Genomic DNA, 22,217 nt, shown 5'->3' on the forward strand with positions numbered 1-22,217 from the left:
TATGAACAGTCACTCCCCATATCTCCTTCTCTCCAGCCCTGGCAACCAATAATCTGCTGTTTCTATAGACTTACCTGTTCTGTATATTTCCTATAAATAGAATCGTATAATATGTGACCTTTTGTATCTGGGTTTTGTCACTTAGCATAATGTTTTTGAGGTTCATCCATGTTGTACCATGTATGAGTACTTTATTCCCTTTTCTGACTGAAGAATCTTCCATTGTATGAGTATGGCACACTTTTCCATTCATTAGTTAATGTGCATTTGGATTGCTTCCACCTGTGCCTATTGTGAATAGTGCTGCTATTAACATTTATGTACAAGTTTTTGTTTGAATTTCAGTTCTTTTGGGTATATTCCTAGAAGTGGAATTGGTAGGTCTTATGGTAATTTTTTGTTTAACTTTTTGACGAACTGCCAAACTCATTTCCACAGTGGCTGCACAAATTTGTATTCTCAATTAACGATGTACAAGAGTCCATTTCTCTGTATCACCAATACTTATTATTTTCCATTAAAAAATTATAGTAATATTAGTGAGTGTGAAGGGGTATTTCATTGTGGCTTTGATTTGAATTTTCCTAATGACTAGTAATACTAAGTATCTTCCCATGTGCTTGTCAGTCATTTGTTTATCTTCTTTGGATAACTGTCTATTCAAATCCTTTGTCCCTTTTAAAAATTGGGTTGTTTATCTTTCTGCTACTGAGTTCTAAGAGTTCTTTATTTTGGATACCAGACTTTATCTGGTATAGGATTTGCAAATATTTTCTCCCATTCTGTAAGTTGTCTTTTCACTCTTTTGCAAAAAGAAAACTAAAAATAGTTTGTTTTGTGTGATGTCTTTATTGGTCTTTAGGACCAAGACAAGCTAGCCTCACAGAATGAATTAGGAAGTGTTCCCTCCTGTTTTTTTGGAAGAGTTTGAGAAAGACTGGTCTTAATTCTTTAAATAGTTGGTAGGATTACCAGTGAAACCATCTGGTCCTGGGCTTTTCTTCGTTGGGAGGATTTTGATTACTGATCTATTCCCTTTACCTGGTATAGGTCTGTTCAGATTTTCTATTTCTTCTTGAGTCAGTTTTGGTAGTTGATGTGTTTCTGGAAATTTTTCCATTTCATCTGGGTTGCTCGTTTGTTAGCATACAATTGTTCATAGTTTCTTATAATTATTTCTATAAGATCTATACTAATTTACCTGCTTTCATTTCTGATTTTAGTGATTTAAATCTTCTCTCTTTTTTTCTTTATTAGTCTACTTAACAGTTTCTAAATTTTGTGGATTTTCCCTCCAAAGAATTGCATTTTTATTTCATTAATTTTTCTCTATCCTTTTCTATTCTTTTATTTTGTTTTTCTTTTGCCTTTTTTTTTTTTTTTTTTTTTTGAGACAGGGCCTTACTGTATTGCCCAGGCTACAGTGCAGTGGCACGATCATGGCCCACTGCAGCCTTGACCTCCCAGGCCCAAATGATTCTCTCACCTCAGTCTCCCAAATAGCTGGGGTTACAGGTACATGCACCACATCTGGCTTTTTTTTTTTTTTTTTTTTGAGATGGAGTCTTGCTCTGTCAACCAGACTGGAGTGCAATGGCATGATCTCAGCTCACTGCAACCTCCCCCTCCCAGGTACAAGTGATTCTCCTGCTTCAGCCTCCTGAGTAGCTGGGATTACAGGCACTCGTCACCACGTCTGGCTAATTTTTGTATTTTTAGTAGAGATGGGGTTTCACTACATTGGCCAGGCTGGTCTTGAACTCCTGACCTCAGTGATCTGCCCACCTCGGCCTCCCAAAGTGCTGAGATTACAGGCATGAGCCACCACACCTGGCCTTTTTAAAAATTATTATTTATAATTTTTAGTAGAGATGATGTCTTACTGTGTTGCCCAGGCTGGTCTCCAACTCCTGGGTTCAAGTGATCCTTCTGCTTTGGCCTCGCCTCCCAAAGTGCTGGGATTACAGGCATGAGCCACCATGCTCTGCCTATATTCTTTACTCTTTCCTTCTGCTAGCTTTGGTTTGGCTTGTACCTGTCTTTCTAGTTCTAGGGAAAATTTTGGTTATTGATTTGTGGTCTTTCTTTTTTAATGTAGGTGTTTATAGCTATAACTTTCCTTGTTAGCACTGTTTTCACTGTATCCCATAAGTTTTGGCATGCTGTGTTTTTTTATTTGTTTTTGAGACAGAGTCTTGTTTTGTCACCCATGCTGGAGTGCGTAGGTGTGATCTTGACTCACTGCAACCTCCACTTCCTGGGTTCAAGTGATCCTCCTACCTCAGCCTCCCCAGTAGCTGGGACCATGGACATGTTCCATTATGCCCAGCTAATTTTTTTTTTTTTTTTTTAATATTTTTGGTAGAGGCAGGGTTTCACTAGTTTGCCCAGGCTGGTCTCAAGGTCCTGAGCACAAGTGATTGGCCTGCCTCAGCCTCCCAAAGTGCTGGGATTAGAGGTGTGAGCCACTGTGCACAGCCTGCATTTTTGTTTTTACTCATCTCAAAGTATTTTCTAATATTACTTGTAATTTCTTCTTTGACCAATTGGTTAAGAATGTATTGTTTAATTTTCACATATTTATGAATTTTCCAGTTTTCCTTCTGTTATTGATTTTTAGTTTCATTCCATTGTAGTAAGAGATATTTTGTATGATTTTTTTTTTTTTTTTTTTTTTCCCTGAGTCAAGGTCTTGCTCTGTCACCCAGGCTGGAGTACAGTGGCACAACCTTGGCTCACTGCAGTCTTGACCTCCTGGGCTCAAGTAATCCTCTCACCTCAGCCTCCTGAGTAGCTGGGACTACAGGCATGTGTCACCATGACCAGCTAATTTTTGTACTTTTTTTTTGGAGAGATAGGGTTTCATCATGTTGCCCAGGCTGGTCTCGAACTCTTGAGCTCAAGCAATCCACCTACCTTGGCCTCCCAAAGTTTTGGGATTACAGGCATGTGCCACTGTGCCTGGCTGGTTTTCATCTTTTAAGAATGTATTGAGACTTGTTTTCTGACCTAGCATATGGTCTATCCTGGAGAATGTTCCATGTACACTTAAGAAAAATGTATATTCTGTTGTTGTTGGATGAAGTGTTCTTTATATGTCTATTAGGTCTAGTTGGCTTACAGTGTTGTTCAATTCTTCTGTTTCCTTACTGACCTTCTATCTTGTTGGTCTGTCCATTATTGAAACTGTGGGGTATTGGAATTTACAAGTATTATTGTAGAACTATTTCTATCTTCAAATTTGTCTCTTTTTGCTTCACATATTTTGAGGCTCTGTTGTTGGGTGTGTATATGTTTATACTTGTTTTATCTTCTTGATGGATTGACCCTTTTATCATATCCTTGATAATGTCCTTCTTTGCATTCTTGTAACAAGTTTAACAATTTTTACCTTAAAGTCTATTTTACCTGATATAAGTAGAGCTACTACATCTTTTTTGGGTAAATATTTGTATGGATTATCTTTCCAACTTTTTACTTTCAACTTGTTTGTGTATTTGGTTCTAAGGTGAGTCTCCTGTAGATAGCCTATAGTTGGTTCATATTATTTTTATTTATTTATTTTTTTGAGATGGAGTCTCGCTGTGTCGCCCAGGCTGGAGTGCAGTGGCCAGATCTCAGCTCATTGCAAGCTCCGCCTCCCGGGTTTTTACGCCATTCTCCTGCCTCAGCCTCCCGAGTAGCTGGGACTACAGGCGCCCGCCACCTCGCCCGGCTAGTTTTTTGCATTTTTTAGCAGAGACGGGGTTTCACCATGTTAGCCAGGATGGTCTCGAACTCCTGACCTCGTGATCCGCCCGTCTCGGCCTCCCAAAGTGCTGGGATTACAGGCTTGAGCCACCGCGCCCGGCCGGTTCATATTATTTTTATCCATTTTCCTAATCTCTGCCTTTCAGTCAGAAGTTAATCTATTTCATCTAAAGTAATTACTGATAAGGAAAGACTTACCTATGCCATTTTGTTATTTATTTTCTCTATGTGCTTTTTTGTTTCTAAATTCTTTCATTACTTCCCTTTTTTGTGATTAATTGATTTTTTTCTAGCATAACATTTTGATTCCTTTCTCTTTTCTTTTTCTTTATATTGCTTAGTAGTTTTTTCTTTAGTATTTACCTGAGGGTTATAATTAGTCAACTTTATAATGATCAAGGGTGAATTAATGCCAACTTAGTTTTAATAGTACAAGGCAAAAATTTTTACTATAAAAACTGCTCCTTTTCAGCTCTGTTCTCTCCTTTTTGTTGTTATTATCACAAATTATCTCTTTACACATTGCATATCCATTAACACACATAACTATTGTTTTGTGCGTTTGTCTTTTAAATTGAATAGGGGAAAAAGAGGAGTTAGAAACCAAAAACTGCATTATTGGACTTTACCTATGTAGCTACTTTTTCACTGGTCTCTACTTATTTATATGACTTTGAGGTACTTCCTAGTTTCCTTTCCCGAGTAGTTGGGACCACAGGTATGAGTCACTGCGCCAGCTTCTGTATTTATGTTTCTGAAATGTGTGTGGTTTTTTTTTTTTTTTTTTTTTTTTTTTTTGAGACAGAGTCTTGCTCTGTTGCCCAGGCTGGAGCGCAGTGGCACAATCTCGGCTCACTGAAAGCTCTGCCTCTGGGTTCATGCCATTCTCCTGCCTCGCCTCCTGAGTAGCTGGGACTACAGGCGCCCGCCACCATGCCTGGCTAATTTTTTATATTTTTAGTAGAGACTGGGTTTCACTTGTGTTAGCCAGGATGATCTCGATCTCCTGACCCCATGATCCGCCCACCTTGGCCTCCCAAAGTGCTAGGATTACAGGCGTGAGCCACCGCGCCCGGCCTGAAATGTGTTTTTTAAAAAGGAGTGAAGAGGACCCTGGATGGTTGATAATATAATACTACTGACTGAGAAATCTGATTGATTTTCCAATTCTTCATACATAATTTCTAGAAAACAAAAATAGAATAAAGGTAATAACTAGTAGAGCAGAAGCTGAAAATAAAACTTTCAACAGATACATGGGGAAAGTGGGTAAAGAGAGAGATGTACAACAAAGTACATTTCTTTGACTTAGTACTGTTTTTTCCTCTACTTTGATTCTTCATTAAAGTTTAAATAGCATCATATGCCATAATGTCAGAAAACACTCAATTTACTGGTTCACTTTCAAAGGACAGATTATGTGCTTTTACTTTAGTTGTACCAATTTTCAGCTCCTTTAGGAATGGAGCCCATCATCCTGGAGTGTTAAAATGGGCAAAAAGAAAGATAAACTCATTCTAGCTGTTCTTTTCTAAAGGTATCCTCCAACTCCTCCAACATCGATCCAGGCAACTATGTTGAAATTAACGATTCAATCGCCCACCTACCTTCTAAAGTGGTGATACAAGATATTACTATGGAGCTACACTGCCCACTGTGCAACGATTGGTTCCATGACCCACTGATGCTAAGCTGTGGCCACAACTTCTGTCAAGCCTGTATCCAAGACTTTTGGAGGCTGCAAGCAAAGGAAACATTCTGTCCTGACTGCAAGATGCTATGTCAGTATAGCAACTGTACATTCAACCTTGTACTGGACAAGTTGGTAGAGAAGATTAAGAAGTTACCCCTACTCAAGGGCCATCCACAGTGCCCAGAGCATGGAGAGAACCTGAAACTGTTCAGTAAACCAGATGGGAAACTGATCTGCTTTCAATGCAAGGATGCTCGGTTGTCTGTGGGGCAGTCTAAGGAGTTCCTGCAAATCTCTGATGCTGTCCATTTCTTCACGGTGGGTGAGCCCTGGGCCTTGAACAATCCCTTAGAAAAACTAGGAAAAATATTTTATAGGGCTTCTTCTTTCTTTGAACCCCATCCCTTTATTCAAATGATGATTAGAAAACCCAGACTGCTCAGAAAGTACAACGTATCTTGCAAAGTTCTTTTTCTAGAGTTGCTGCTTATAGGAAAGGAACAGTGGAGGAGCCCTGGCTTACTCCCTCAATTAAATCTGTACCTAAACTCTGCCATGGTAGCACTCTGCTAAACACTGTGTAGAACACGGATATATACGATATTGCTCTTATTATAAAAAAATTCAAAAATTGGTTAAGTTTAAAATGAAGAAAACAACAGAAACAATGTAAGATAGTCTACTATTAAAAGTTAAATTTTGTCACATTTGTAATTCTTAAGGGTTTAGAATTTCTGAAATGACTAGAGAAAGACGAAATTGTCAGGGGACATATAGTGAAAGAAAGGGAAAGGACTTGAACTGGGAAATCATTTGGATTTGGAAGGGCATAAGGAAGAAACAAGTGTTCCAAGTGAGAACAACACAAGTAAAATTATAGATTCTGAGAATAGCATATAACTAGAGTGGAAAATGTGTAAAGTTCTATTCCTTTCTTCGAACCCCTGTAGCTAGCTATTAAGAGAGAAAAACTAAGTTTTAAGCTGTAATTCTTTTTTTTTTTTTTTGAGATGGGGGTCTCACCATGTTGCCCAGGCTGGTCTCAAACTCCTAGACCCAAGTGATCCTCCCATCTCAGTCTCCCAAAGTGCTGAGATTACAGATGTGAGCTGCCACACCTGGCCTCTTTTTTTTTTTTTTTCTTTTCTTTTCCACAATTCTTGAACGAGACAAAAACTATGATACAAGGGAAGGGGAAGATTTTTGCAGCAAGAGCTTGCTTTTTTCTTGCACACTGGGGCCTTGGGGAAGATGTCGTTTATGGTCCTTCATCTCCTGAGTCAGTGTGGGTTAATTCTATTTGGTATTCCCAGGAGGAGCTTGCCATCCAACAGGGTCAACTGGAGACAACTCTGAAGGAGCTTCAGTCCCTGAGGAACATGCAGAAGGAAGCTATTGCTGCTCACAAGGTGAGGAGCAAGAAAGAGGGGTTATGAGATAGAACTGGAACACACCCTCCATGTAACTTCAGCTATGGGTACAAAGGTGCCTAACACATATTATCAACACACTAAATGGTACCTAGGCTATAGAATTGGAAAACTGAGACTGTAGGGTAGAAAGGAATATGGTGGTGGAGTAGGTTCCTAATAGCTGACCAACAGAGCAGATAAACCTTTCCCCTAATATGCTGATCTTTTTGATGGTTCAGTCACCAGGTGACTGTTGTGGGATTGAAATGTGTCTGGTCTTTGGCTTTATCTATGGCAAAAAAAAAAAAAGGAATTCATCAAAAAAAAAAAATCAATCACTAAAGATTGCTATGTCCAAAGAAATACCTTTATTTCCTTTGAGTTTATAACCAGACACCTCTGGACTAGGTCTCCAAGGTTGTAAGCTTTTTCCATCTGATTTGATCTTTCTTAGCTTCCTCCAAACTAAATAAAGCTATTGTCTTCACTTTCAACTTCATAGACACTCTAGGACAACATTAATGGCTAGAGATCTGGCAAAGCAGCCCCTAGGCTGGGGGTGCTGAATTGGACGTTCTGTTTCTTTATTCATTATTCTATGGAGAAGAGCCTTCTCAGGTATTTGGCATCTGGAAGAAAAAATATGTAGACTCAGGGAAAGAAGATGGATATACGGAAGTAATGGTGTCTCCAGAAAATCTTGTTCCTGTTGTAAAAGTTCCTATTGGTGTGAGCGTTCATTCATTCATTTAACAACTATTTATTGAGTGGGTCATAATACTAGATATTGGGGATGGGAGACAGCTGTTAATTAAACAGTCCCAACAGTAATAATAAAATAACAACTGTGATAAGTACTATAAATGAAAGTATAGGGTATGATGATAGCATATAAATGGAGAACATAATCTAGACTGGGGGGAGTTGTGTTCTCTGAAGAAGTCACTTATTAAAAATTGAGAATTGAAGGATAAGTAACTCACCCAAGTGAACTGGGTGAGTGGGAATATGAAGGAGATGGCCTGGAGAAGAATGTTCTAGGAATAGAAAACAGCATATGGAAAAGTCCTGAGACAGAAAGTTAGCTCCTATGTTAAACAGAGAAAAGGCCAATAAACCTGTAACATGCTAAGCAAGATGATATTGAAGAGGTGGATATGGGCTTACTGTAACCTCAAACTCTTGGGCTCAAGAAATCTTCCCACCTCAGCCTCCTGAGTATCTGGGACGAGTTTGCCACACCTGGCTAATTATTTTATTTTTGGAGAGACTGGGTCTCACTATGTTGCCCAGTCTTGAACTCCTGTTCTAAGCAATCCTCCCAGCTTGGCCTCCATAAGTGTTGTAATTACAGGTATGAGCCACTGTGCCCAGCCAAGACTATCTTAAGGGTGCAATAATAATTATGGACCATGGAATCCAAGCTAGATAAGAGAGGACATGAAGGTAGAAATTCCTGAATAGAAATGGAGGGATCGGTGAATAGGAGGTTTCAATGAGATCCAATAATTGTTGCAATAGGAGTGTCTGAGTGGGCCTGGTGCATAAAAAGTTATTTTGGAGATGATGCAATTGCTGGGGGTGATGAAATCCTAGGTGAGACTATAGGAATGAATCAATAAATGTGGAAATCACTAGACATGAGGAGAATGAGGAACTGAGAAGCCAGGATGTCAAATAGTTTACCTGTGAGGATGTTGAGTTCACTCAAGGAAAAAGATGCAAGTGTAACAGTGGCATTCCCCAAGTTCTGATTTCTGGATAAGGACAGTTCTTCCAGCCTCCCAATACCCCCAGTCTAACAGTACCACTTGGAAGCTTTTGGTTTACCAATCTAGGAGGGTATTATCATTCATTCTAGAATGTTTGATTAACTCCACAGTCTTATTTAATATGGCATTGGTTACCATCTGAGTACTGCAATAGGAGTCACTTTTGCAAAAGAGGTGACTTTTGCCTATTTCATCCTGAACTACTCAATTAGTTGGAAAAGGAATAAGTCTCCCAAAGGACTCATTTTAGTATGGTTGAATTTGATATTCAGTAGCCATTTGTATACATTTTTCTGTGATGGTATTTCCCAAGTGTGTGAGTGTTGGTGGTGTGGGTCTCCATCCCCAAGCACTAGTCTCTGTAATAACTATGGTGATAATCATGGAGGTTTCCAGGAAAACAAGCTACATCTGCAGCAACATGTGTCCATGGAGTTTCTAAAGCTGCATCAGTTCCTGCACAGCAAAGAAAAGGACATTTTAACTGAGCTCCGGGAAGAGGGGAAAGCCTTGAATGAGGAGATGGAGCTGAATCTGAGCCAGCTTCAGGAGCAATGTCTCTTAGCCAAGGATATGTTGGTGAGCATTCAGGCAAAGACGGAACAACAGAACTCCTTCGACTTTCTCAAAGTGAGAATCCACACCAGTATGATTATGGGTACCTTCCTACCTAGAGGGGGGAAGAGGTTTGGAAAGAATACAGAAGTGGCTTTTCACATCCAGGGAAAACAAAACAAAACAAAACAGTTAAGTAGTGCTTTTAAGTTTCTCTGGAAGAAAAGGAGGAGGCTACTTCAGCTATATGCACAGCAGAAAGCTTTACTTTCATCCTCTTAGGAAATAAGATTTTAAAATTCCATTATTAATAGTATATATTAATGGCTTAATATTTTTCCATAAAGAGCTTGACGCTTTATTTCTCAAAAATAAAAAATTTGCAGCATGAGTTGTATCTTTGGCTCTCAGCAATCATAAGTTGACCTGTCTGAAAAGCTGTTTTCTAACCTTTGCTTTCTTTTTTTTTTTTGAGACGGAGTCTTGCTCTGTCACCCAGGCTGGAGTGCAGTGGCCGGATCTCAGCTCACTGCAAGCTCCGCCTCCCGGGTTTACGCCATTCTCCTGCCTCAGCCTCCCGAGTAGCTGGGACTACAGGCGCCCGCCACCTCGCCTGGCTATTTTTTTGTATTTTTTTAGTAGAGACGGGGTTTCACCGTGTTAGCCGGGATCGTCTCTCGATCTCCTGACCTCGTGATCCGCCCATCTCGGCCTCCCAAAGTGCTGGGATTACAGGCTTGAGCCACCGCGCCCGGCCACCTTTGCTTTCTTAAGCTTCACCTCTAAAGAGGCGTTGGTTACCATCTCAGCACTCAGAAGTTTAATTAGCTACAGTAAGGAAAAGTGGCCTTGGGACTGGGATACCTACTGTGTTTTCCTTCTGAGACTATTTGAAAGTATAGGTAAAGATAGCTTAACCTTAAGTATTGTCTTATTGGCTTCTGCCTTGCTCCCTGTAGAAGGGAACTCTGGAAGGAGCAAAAGATCAGTTTAACCTGGGTTAGGATAAGGGATGAAGATTAGAAAAAGTGTATGAAGGATGAAAGAAGTTGGTAGAGACGAGTTGGGGACATCTGCACAAATTCTGGTGGTGGCTGGTATCACCAAAGAAATTTTGGGAGTTGATGAACAGGCATCTGACGTCTCTCTTTCTCCTTTCTTCTAGGACATCACAACTCTCTTAGATAGGTAAGTGTTTCCCTATGGTACTCTTAATATCATTCCCTGAGTCTCTGGAGGATGTCTAAGGATAAATGATTTATGTCCCCTGCAGCTTGGAGCAAGGAATGAGGGTGCTGGCAACCAGAGAGCTTATTTCCAGAAAGCTGAACCCTGGCCAGTACAAAGGTCCTATCCAGTACATGGTATGGAGGGAAATGCAGGACACTCTCTGTCCAGGTATCAGTGGGTAGTAACTATTGGTTCTTGAGGCTTCTAATCTGTGTTTAATCTGTGGGACCTCTTCTGTGGCCCTAATTAGGTTTTTATAGTCTGGGATAGGGAAGGGGTACAGTTTGGCCAAAAGGAGGCTAGTTGGTGTGACTGAATTTCTTCTAGTGCCATGACCTAAGAATTTATGACTTTGTGCTCGTAAATAGATATGAGTTTGTTATCAGGATTACTCATTAGCCTATGATTTTGACTGTTTTATGGAATGTGGCAACAGCCAAAATTTTATCTTGTTTTGCTAAATCAGCTATATGAATCCCAGGGGCTTCTCTGCTCTGAAGGAGGAGGAGGTTTCTGTACATACTCTTTGTATGCACACTGGGTCTTTATAGTTTCTCTTGTACTTGATGTTCATAGTGTAGAACATTTTAGAAGATTGTTTAGATCTTCAGTGCTTCAGAAGAAAACCAATAATTTAAATAAACCTACCTAAGAAGGACACTAAGTTTTTGTGTTCCTGCAGATACCAAAGGACTGAGCAAGACAAAATAACACACATGGCATTTCAAGAACATCAAATAAAGTTCTAAATAAAAATCTTTATAGAAATAAAATTCTAAACAGAGTTTTTATAGAATTCATAGACATTATTATTATTGTTTATGGTTATTGATTTAATGAGAAATCACAAATAAATCCCTGATTTAATGAAAAATCACAAATTTTTCCAGGTAATTGACATTGAAAAAAATCAACTATACTGAGATATAGTTAACATAGAGTAAAATTAACCAATTTTAAGGGCACAATTTGATGAGTTCTGATGTATACATACACTTAGGTAAACATTGCCATAATCAAAATATGGAAGATTTTTATCACTCCCAAAAGTTCCTACATGCCTCTTTACAATCAATTTCTTCCTTCTACTCTCTGCCTCTAACATTCACTGACATGTTTTATTTCACCTTAAATGTGTCTTTTCTAAATTTTTGTCTAAGCGATAGCATACATTATATAGTGTTTTGTATCTGTTTTTTTCACTTAGCACATTTTTTTTGTTTTTAATTTTATTTATTTATTTATTTATTTGAGATGGAGTCTCACTCCATTGCCCAGGCTGGAGTGCAGTGGCGCCTTCTCGGTTCACTCCAAACTCCGCCTCCCAGGTTCACGCCATTCTCCTGCCTCAGGCTCTCAAGTAGTAGGGACTACAGGCGCCCGCCACCATACCTGGATAATTTTTTGTATTTTCAGTAGAGATGGGGTTTCACCGTGTTAGCCAGGATGGTCTTGATCTCCTGACCTTGTGATCTGCCCACCTCGGCCTCCCAAAGTGCTGGGATTACAGGTGTGAGCCACCACACCCGGCCGCATAATGCTTTTTGAGCGCTTATGTTGTTCCATGTAACAATAATCATGATTATTCATTCAGTTTACTTATTCATGTACCAATTGATGGACATGGGGTAGTCCATGGTAGTTTTATCCATCCTGCAATTAATGAAAATTCATTGCTCTATATCCTTTCCAAAACTTGATATTGTCAATCTTTTTAATTTAAACCATTTTATTGAATGTATAGTAGTATCTCTTTTTTTGGTGGGAGGGTGGGACAGAGTATCACTCTGATGCCCGGGCTAGAGTACAGTGGTGCATCTCAGCTCACTGCAACCTCTGCCTCCGAGGCTCAAGTGATTCTTGTGCCTCAGACTAACGAGTAGCTGGAATTACAGGCGTGCACTGCCATGCCTAGCTAATTTTTGTATTTTTAGTAGAGACGAGGTTTTGCCATGTTGGTCAGGCTGATCTTGAACTCCTGGCCTCAAGTGATCCATCCACCTCAGCCTCCCAAAGTGTTGGAATTACAGGCATGAGCTGTGGTGCCCAGCTGCATATCCCTAATGAGCAACCTTGCTGAGCGTCTTTTCATGTGCTTCCTTGCCATTCATATATTTTTTTGGTTGTGTTCAATCTTTTGTCTATATTTTTATTAAATTGTTTTATTATTAAGTTGTAAAGGATACAAATCCTTTATCAGATATATATTTCTTAAATATTTTCTCTCCATGGCTTGCCTTTTTTTTTTCTTTCTTTCTTTTTTTTTTTTTTTGAGATGGAGTCTCGCTCTGTCACCCAGGCTCGAGTGTGGTTCGATCTTGGCTCACTGCAAGCTCCGCCTCCCAGGTTCACGCCATTCTCCTGCCTCAGCCTCCTCCTGAATAGCTGGGACTACAGGTACCCGCCACCACGCCCGGATAATTTTTTTGCATTTTTAGTAGAGATGTGGTTTTACCATATTAGCCAGGATGGTCTCGATCTCCTGACCTCATGATCCACCCGCCTTGGCCTCCCAAAGTGCTGGGATTACAGGCATGAGCCACCACGCCTGGCCACTTTTTCATTTTCTAACAGGGTCTTTCAAAGAACAAGCATTTTAAATTTTAATACAGTCCAATTTACCAAGTGAGTCACTGACTGGTCATAAAACTCCTCAAGATGCTGCATGTATTTTGCAGCTCTATTATTTAGGTGAATACACTCTTAAGATTGTTATTATCTTTTGATGCCTCAATCTCACTAAAATTATAAAATGGTCATCTTTATCCCTGTGCAGTGGCACGATCTCAGCTCACTGCAAGCTCCACCTCCCGGGTTCACGCCATTCTCCTGCCTCAGCCTCCCGAGTAGCTGGGACTACAGGCGCCTGCCACCATGCCCGGCTAATTTTTAGTATTTTTATTAGAGGCGAGGTTTCACCGTGTTAGCCAGTATGGTCTCGAACTCCTGACCTCATGATCCGCCTGCCTCGGCCTCCCAAAGTGCTGGGATTACAGGCATGAGCTACCACGCCCGGCCCTGAAGTCTGTTTTGTCTAATACAGTATTATCACTCTGGTTTTCTTTAGATTTGTTTCTTTAATCAATCAAAATTATCTGTTTGCACAATACATGTTTTCCCATCACCTTACTTTTAACTTGTGTTTTTATATTTTAGGTAGGTTTTATGTAGCAGGCATATAGTTTAGTCTTGCTTTTTTATTCAATCTGACAATCTCTGTCTGTCAATTGAAGTGTTTTGACTATTTACATTTAATGTTATTAGTAAAACTGGGCTTAAATCAACCATTTTGGTTATTTGTTTTTTAACCATACTATCTGGCTTTTCTTCCTTTTTTTCTCTATACCGTCCTTCTTTTGGATTGAGTGCCTTTTAGCTTTCCCTTTCATCTTCTTCTTCTTCTTTTTTTTTTTAAACAGAACCTTGCTGTGTCGCCCAGGCTAGAATGTATAGTGGCCTGATCTCGGTTCACTACAACCTCTGCTTACTGGGTTCAAGGAATCCTCCTACCTCAGCCTCCCCAGTAGTTAGGATGAAGGCATGCACCACCATGCCTGGCTAACTTTTTTTATTTGTTTTAAAATTTTTAGTAGAGATGGGGTTTCACCATGTTGGCCAGGGTGGTCTCCAACTCCTGACCTCAAGTGATTCACCTGCCTTGGCCTCCTAAAGTGCTGGGATTACAGGCATAAGCCACTGTGCCTGGTCTCTTTGGCTAATTTTTTTTTTTTTTTTTTTTTGAGACGGAGTCTCGCTCTGTTGCCCAGGCTGGAGTGTGGTGGTGCAATCTCAGCTCATTGCAAGCTCTGCCTCCTGGGCTCATGCCATTCTCCTGCCTTAGCCTCCCGAGTAGCTAGGACTACAGGTGCCCGCCACCATGCTTGGCTAATTTTTTGTATTTTAGTAGAGACGGGGTTTCACTGTGTTAGCCAGGATGGTCTCCATCTCCTGACCTCATGATTCGCCTGCCTCGGCCTCCCAAAGTGTTGGGATTACAGGCGTGAGCCACCGCGCCCGGCCCTCTTTGGCTAATTTTAAGACTTGCTTTTTGTCACTTGCTTCCATCAATTTGATTATATGGGGTCTTGGTGTGATTTTCTTTGTATTTATTCTGATTGTGCTTCATCAAGCTTCTTGGATCTAAGAGTTTATAATTTTCAACAAATTTGGAATAATATCAGCTGGTATTTCTTCAAATACTTTTTTACCAACCCCTTTTCCTTCTCTCCTTCTTGGAGTCTAATTTTACATATTTTAGACAGCTTGATACTGTCAAGTTGTCTCATGTCATCGATATTCAGTCTTTATTTTAGTCTTTTTTTGCCTCACACTTTAAATGGTTTCTATTGTTATTCAAGTTCTCATCTTTTCTTCTGCACAGTCTAATCTTCTCTTAATATTGTTCAAGATATTTTCATTTTATATACATTTCATTTCATCTCTAGAAGTTTCATTTGGGTCTTTTAATATCTTTCCTTTCTCTTCTCACCATGTTCATGCCTTCCTCTACATTCTTAAAAAAATGGAAGACATTTATCCATTTTAGTGTCCTTGTCTGCTAATTCGATCATCATTGTCATTTCTGGGCCTGATTTTATTGTTTGATTGTTCTCCTGACTGAGAGTCATATTTTCCTGCTGCTTTGCTTGGCTAGTAATCTTTTTCTTTTTTTTTTTTTTTTTGAGACAGAGTCTTGCTCTGCCGCCCAGGCTGGAGTGCAGTGGCTGGATCTCAGCTCACTGCAAGCTCCGCCTCCTGGGCTCATGCCATTCTCCTGCCTCAGCCTCCCGAGTAGCTGGGACTACAGGTACTCGCCACCTCGCCCGGCTAGTTTTTTTGTATTTTTTAGTAGAGACGGGGTTTCACCGTGTTAGCCAGATGGTCTCGATCTCCTGACCTCATGATCCGCCCGTCTCGGCCTCCCAAAGTGCTGGGATTACAGGCTTGAGCTACTGCGCCCGGCCATCTTTTACTTTTTAATGGGCTTTATTTTTTAGGACACTTTTAGATTTTTTAATTTTACAGAAAAACTGAGAAGATAGTATAGAGTTTTTTATATGCCCCATCCTCAGTTTTCCTTATTATTAACATCTTAGATTTAACATTTTTAACAACTAATGAACCAAAATTGATACATTATTAACTAAAATCCACAGTTCCTTTAGATTTTCTTAGTTTTTACCTAAGTCATTTTTCTGTTTCAGGTTCCCATCTAAGATGCCACATTACACTAAGTTGTCATTTTCTTTAGGCTCCCCTTGGCTGTGACAGTTTCTCAAACTTGCCTTATTTTTTATGACTTAGACAGTTTTGAGGAGTACTGGTCATATATTTTGTAAGGATGCTGCACTATTGCAATTTGTGTGATGTTTTCCTCATAAAATTTGGGTTATGAGTTGGGAGAGGAAGACAGTAGCGTTAAAGTGCCATTGTCATCACGTCATATTAAGTGTTCATACTGTCAACATGATTTATGACTATTGATGTTGACTTTCATCACCTGGCTGAGAAAGTGTCAGGTTTCTCTACTATACTCTTTTTTCCTCCTTCTACACTTGTATGCTTTGGAAGGCAGTCATTGTGCACAGCCCACGCTTAAGGAGTGGGTAGTTATGCTCCCTCTCCCTGAGGGTAGAGTGTTAATGTAAATTATTTGAAATTTTGCTGCCTGGAGATTTGTCTCTTCTGGTTGGTAATTTTTTACTGGATGCCAAATACAATGAATTTCATATTGTTCATACTGATGAATTCATATTGGTGAATTTTATATTTGCTGGATTTTGTTGTAGTTCTTTCAGTTCTATTGAATTTAACTCTGGCATGCAGTTAACATTGTATGAAATCATTTGTTCCTTTTGAGGCTTAAATAAAGCCTTGTTAGAGTGGTTCAAGAACAGCCTTTAATCTAGCGCTTAGTCCATTTTCTAAAGTAATATACCCTTCTGATCACTCTACCTGATGGTGACATATTATGACATTTTTCCATTCTGGTTGGCAAGATTGAAAATTATTCCCAGCCTTGTGTGAGCTGCAGAAATCGTTCGGTCTACTGATTTCTGGAGATTCTTTCTCTGGCCTTGACGAGTTTCACTACATGCATGTGCAGATCAGTACTCAGCCACAGCCTTGAGAGAATTCCTTTGTAAATGTTCAGAAGTTTCTGTGAAGTTCCCTCCTCTGTGTTACTCTGCTCAGCAAACTGTAGCGCCTTAGTATGATACAGAGTTTTTCTTCCTGTATACTTTGCTCTGTAAAGCCAAACTTCACTTCTAGCAATCTTTTAAAGTGCATTACTGATTTTTAAATTTTTGGTATAATTTTACATCAAGAAAACCAAATGAGATTTATTTAATACATGACTGTTAATAATGTATTATTTATCTATATACTCTCCCTCTATACAGAGTGGGAAATTGTTTTTCTATGGTAACTGTGGTCAGACCTTTGTAAAATATATTCCATACTTTTTATTTCTAAGTCTTTGCTTATTTTGTAGATCCATATATTCTCCTTTTCTGCCAGGCTTATAAATTAGGCTGTTGCTTTAGAGCTGGAGCTGGCACTTTTTCTGTAAAGGTTTGAAGAGTAAATATTTTAGGCTTTGCAGGTGTATGGTCTTTGTTGCAACTACTTAACTCTGCTCTTGTAGTGAAAAAGAAGCTACAGACAACATATAAATGAATGGTCATAAATGTACTCCAATAAAACTTTACTTACAAAGTAGGCAGTGGGCCAGATTTGACCTGTTGGTTGTAGTCTGCCTATTCTAGCTTAGGGAATTATTCAATTTAAAATATTTGCATGAACAAATGCCCAAACAATGTGGAGTGAACAATACGGGAAAAAAGCATTCTAGGACAAGGGAAGAAACTGTAAGGACCCTGAAGTAGGAATGAACTTCATTATATTCAAGGAACTGCCAAAAGGCAAGGGTGGATGAATCAAAGTAAATGAGGGAGAGTGTGGTAGGAGATGTAGTAGAGAGGTAGGTAAATCATGTGGCTCTTTTTTCCTCTGTAAGGACTCTGGATTTTATCTCAGATGTGGTGGTAAACATACAAGTATGTTGAGCAGGAAAATGGCATGATCTCATTCATGATATGTATAGAATAGGGTACAGATGGGCAAGAGGGGAAACAGAAGAGTAAAAAGCTATTGCAGTAGTTCCAGGCCAGTGATATTTCTGGAAGTAGTCAGAAGTGTTTGGGCACAAGATATATTTTGAAGGTGGAGCTGACAGAACTTTTTGTTATACGAATACAGCATGAGAAGGAAAGAGAGGACAAAAAGCTGACTCATAGGAATCTTCAGAGCCAATGCAGGCTGAACTAGCTAGAGGTGTATCAGAGGCTTAGCAAAGAGAGCAGACTGGGATTCCAAAAGGTTGCTAAAAAGTCTTTATGATACCTCCAAAGAAAACCTAGTCCTCACATCAGAAAGATGAACAACCCAAAGTGAATGGGGATATGTAAGCAGATAGGGATTTAGCCTATATGGAAAAATTTAAGATTCTTAATTCTTCAAAGCCTCTTGTTGGAAAGAGAAGTCCTTGGGATGATGGAAAAGACTCAGGTTTTTCTGAGAAGATAGAGTTAGACTAGAGTTCATGACTAGCCTGGCCAACGTGGTGAAATCCTGTCTCTACTAAAATTACAAAAAAATCACCTGAGTGTGGTGGTGCATGCCTGTAATCCTAGCTACTCGGGAGGCTGAAGCAGGAGAATTGCTTAAATCCAGGAGGCGGAGGTTGCAGTGAGCCAAGGTTGTGCAACTGCACTCCAGCCTGGGGGACAGAGCAAGACTCTATCTCAAAAAATAAAAAAAAAATAAAGAGAGAGAGAGAGAGAGAGAGAGAGAGAGAGAGAAACTAGATTGATTTTGCTTCCAAGGATAAATAAATCCAATAACAACAAATGCATGAATGCATACATATATGTATCTGCGTCCATGGTATGAACACACACAGATATTATGTCTTCTTTATCAAATTTCTTGCCAAGGTCCAATGATCTCACATCTGGAATTTGTCTCATCCTCTTGCTGGTCAGCTTTCAACTTCTCTTCATTTAGCCTAGATATTCTTTTTTATGCTGCTGCCCTTTGAATTGTCTAAATCAATGCTTGTAAAATTATCTGTGATGAAGGGCCAATTTAAAAAGTCTCAATCTGTCATGGACTGATACTTTTGTAGAATACAATATAAATTACTCAAAAAAGTAAAATTAAAAAGGGAAAGATTACAAAGTACAAGCCCAATTTTGTCATTATTAGATTCAACTAACATACAATTACTGTCAATTTATTATGAAGATTTCTAAAAGTTTACTCCTAATTTCTATATATCTTTGTCCCAGACTGTTAACCACATGGTACGTGGACCACGTTATGAGTAGCAATGATATAAACCACTCCAGATCTCAAAAATCTCATCATCTGTTAAACAAACATAAACCTCTCACTATTGTCCTCTAAACTCTGTACCAATTAGTTCAGTCTTGCCTGTGTCTAACAGGCAAGCTCTTGTGTTCTTTTCCACACAAGGGACTGTTTTTAATCCATTTATTTCTTTCCCTCTGTTTATTCAAAACATCCTAAATACATCGCATATATATCACAACCGAATACTTACCTTCCTCAGAAAGCTTTTCTAGAACATCCTTACCTAATGTTTACCCCTTTGGCATTTGTATTTTCTTATATTTATTAGTACAGGTTTATATTATTTGTATTGTTTCCTTTAGTGGAGCATAAATTACTTCAGAGTAAACCCAGATTTTTACACTAAATATAAAAATGTCTAGAATATAGTAACATGGATACCCAAACAATAAAAAGCATGTAAGTGGCCAAGTGCGGTGGCTCATGTCTGTAATCTCAGTCCTTTGGGAGGCCGAGGCAGGCGGGTTACTTGAGGCCAGGAGTTCGAGGCCAGTCTGGCCAACATGGTGAAACCCTATCTCTACTAAAAAATTAAAAAGGTTAGCCAGGTGTGGTGGTGCACACCTGTAATTCTGGCTACTTGGGGGGCTGAGGCATGAGAATTTCTTGAGCCTAGGAAGTGGAGGTTGCAGTGAGCTGAGATCACACCGCTGCACTCCAGCATGGGCAACAGAGTGTCTGTCTCAAAAAAAAAAAAAACATGTAAGTAATTGCTTGCCTGTCTAAGAGTCTATGTGTATGGGGAGATAAAGTACTGTTGAATATGAAACACTATCTTTCACTATGGGAATTTGTGTTTACCCCCTTTTCTCCCATGCTCTGCTTTCTTTTATTTTCTTACTAGGCCTATCTCCACTAACTCTGGACCCTAAAACAGCTCACCCAAATCTGGTGCTCTCCAAAAACCAAACCAGCGTCTGGCATGGTGACATTAAGAAGGTAATGCCTGATGATCCAGAGAGGTTTGACTCAAGTGTGGCTGTGCTGGGCTCAAGAGGCTTCACCTCTGGAAAGTGGTACTGGGAAGTAGAAGTAGCAAAGAAGACAAAATGGACAGTTGGAGTCGTCAGAGAATCCATCATTCGGAAAGGCAGCTGTCCTCTAACTCCTGAGCAAGGATTCTGGCTTTTAAGACTAAGGAACCAAACTGATCTAAAGGCTCTGGATTTGCCTTCTTGCAGTCTGACACTGACTAACAACCTCGACAAAGTGGGCATATACCTGGATTATGAAGGAGGGCAGGTGTCCTTCTACAATGCTAAAACCATGACTCACATTTATACCTTCAGTAACACTTTCATAGAGAAACTTTATCCCTACTTCTGCCCCTGCCTTAATGATGGCGGAGAGAATAAAGAGCCATTGCACATCTTACATCCACAGTAATGAGTCATACTATTATACAAACTCAGAGTGTTATTAAAGAGGTATTGAAATATTTTACCAGTCTCACTGTCTCACTGGATTCTCTTCTCAATTTACGGGGAACGATGGAATAATGAAAAGAGGATGCACAAATCAAATTCCATTCTTTCAGTATCCTAAATGGATTTCACTGGAGCCTTTCAAGATATGATTCTTCTCTGGGGTCTTTCGTGACACAGGAGCCACTCTTATGAGAGTGATCATCATGCTACTGTTACTGGAGCAAACTGCAACTTGAGTTTGTGATGTTTGGGAACCCTTTTCAAATATGCCCAGAAATTATCATGCTGTCATATTTTCCAGCATAATAACCCCTAGCAGATGAATTTTCAGTAGTTCACTCTTCTTACTATTTAATTATTTTTCGATATACATTTTCATCTTATTTCTTTTTTTAGAACTTACTGCTGTAATTTTATTTTATTTTATTTTCTTGAGACAGAGTCTTGCTGTGTTGCCTAGGCTGGAGTGCAGTGGCATGATCATGGCTCACTGTAGCCTCAACCTCCTGGGCTCAAGCAATCCTCCTACCTCAGACCCTGAGTAGCTGGGACAATAGGTGCACACCACCACAAGTAGAGATGGGGTTTCACCATGTTGCCCAGGCTTTTCTGGAACTCTTGGGCTTAAGAGATCCTCATGCCTCAGCCTTCCAAAGTGTTGGAATTATAAGTGTGAGCTACCATGCCTGTCCTGTAATTTTAAACCATGCTCCACAGGCTTAAATAAAAAAGTAGGAAATGATCTGGACTAGTTTATAATCTTGCCTTGAATTCTCTCAAGATACATTTTAGTCCAGCAAATCTGTGATTCTTTCCCTTCCTTTCTCAGTTCCATTTCTCTGCTTTATCTATCTGCAGGAGACATGCATATATATGCAGTCTGAGAGATGGGGTCTCATTATGTTGCCTAGGCTAGTCTTGAATTCCTGACCTCAAGCATCCTTCCACCTTGATCTCCCAAAGTTCTAGGATTACAGATGTGAGCCACCACACCCCACCTCCATCTACTTTTGACTACATCCTTTTTCATTATTCCTGCCTATAATTTAAGTAGTATTTTGCATCTTGTTCTCTCCAACATACTCATCCTTGAGCTTGTTCCAAGTCTAAAATTCTCAACATCATTGATCTTAGCAGTACTCTTGATTGATTGCCCCTATTTCCTTTCTTTGGAAGTCCTCATCTAAATGGGCTTTATTCTCGATAGCTGACAGTTTTGGGGGGACTTTTTAGGACCTTCAGCATTGGTCCTCTAAAATTATAATTAGCACAGTTTTTGGTTTTTTTGGGGGGTCAGGGCAAAAACTTAAATGTGTGTATGTGAAAAATAATGCAAATGCTACGGGCAATATTCATGTAGTTTTTTTTTTTTTTTTTTTTTTTTTTTGAGACGGAGTCTCGCTCTGTCGCCCAGGCTGGAGTGCAGTGGCCGGATCTCAGCTCACTGCAAGCCCCGCCTCCCGGGTTTACACCATTCTCCTTTCTCAGCCTCCCGAGTAGCTGGGACTACAGGCGCCCGCCACCTGGCCCGGCTAGTTTTTTTGTATTTTTAGTAGAGACGGGGTTTCACCGTGTTAGCCAGGATGGTCTCGATCTCCTGACCTCGTGATCCGCCCGTCTCGGCCTCCCAAAGTGCTGGGATTACAGGCTTGAGCCACCGCGCCCGGCCCATGTAGTTTGTTATATACAATATGCATACATTTACAACTGATTTGGATACACAGCCATAACAGGATTAAGACTACATTTAAGAAATTGTCTTTTTTTTTTTTTATGATTTCACTTCAATCAGAACGTAGTAAGAACATGTTTTGTGCCTGGAATCTTGCTTAATGTCTTAAAGGGTATAAAAGCAGCATAAAAAGAACGGCATGCCAATAGAAAGTAATCTGACTAAAAATTCACTTCTAAGGTATAAAAAGTTAGAGCTGAAATATAT

At 39.7% G+C, this 22,217-nt stretch overlaps 1 protein-coding gene across 2 annotated transcripts in view; it reads left to right on the forward strand.

Annotated features, from left to right (window-relative positions):
- Positions 1-20,300, forward strand: part of TRIM69 (tripartite motif containing 69) — a 29,342-nt gene extending 9,042 nt beyond the window's left edge. Inside the window, exons 2-7 of one of the 2 annotated variants that reach the window (XM_015142131.3) lie at positions 5,288-5,761; positions 6,757-6,852; positions 9,024-9,257; positions 10,348-10,370; positions 10,456-10,580; positions 19,696-20,300. In XM_015142131.3, the coding sequence (XP_014997617.2) occupies positions 5,288-5,761; positions 6,757-6,852; positions 9,024-9,257; positions 10,348-10,370; positions 10,456-10,580; positions 19,696-20,237 (1,494 nt within the window). In that variant the 3' untranslated portion in view covers positions 20,238-20,300. Of the gene's footprint in view, positions 1-5,287; positions 5,762-6,756; positions 6,853-9,015; positions 9,258-10,347; positions 10,371-10,455; positions 10,581-19,695 lie in introns of both variants that reach the window. The other variant, XM_077939313.1, reaches the window with a different exon arrangement.
- The last annotated feature ends 1,917 nt before the right edge of the window (positions 20,301-22,217 follow it).

Source organism: Macaca mulatta, chromosome 7, assembly GCF_049350105.2.
Source record: "Macaca mulatta isolate MMU2019108-1 chromosome 7, T2T-MMU8v2.0, whole genome shotgun sequence".
Taxonomy (NCBI): Eukaryota; Metazoa; Chordata; class Mammalia; order Primates; family Cercopithecidae; genus Macaca; species Macaca mulatta.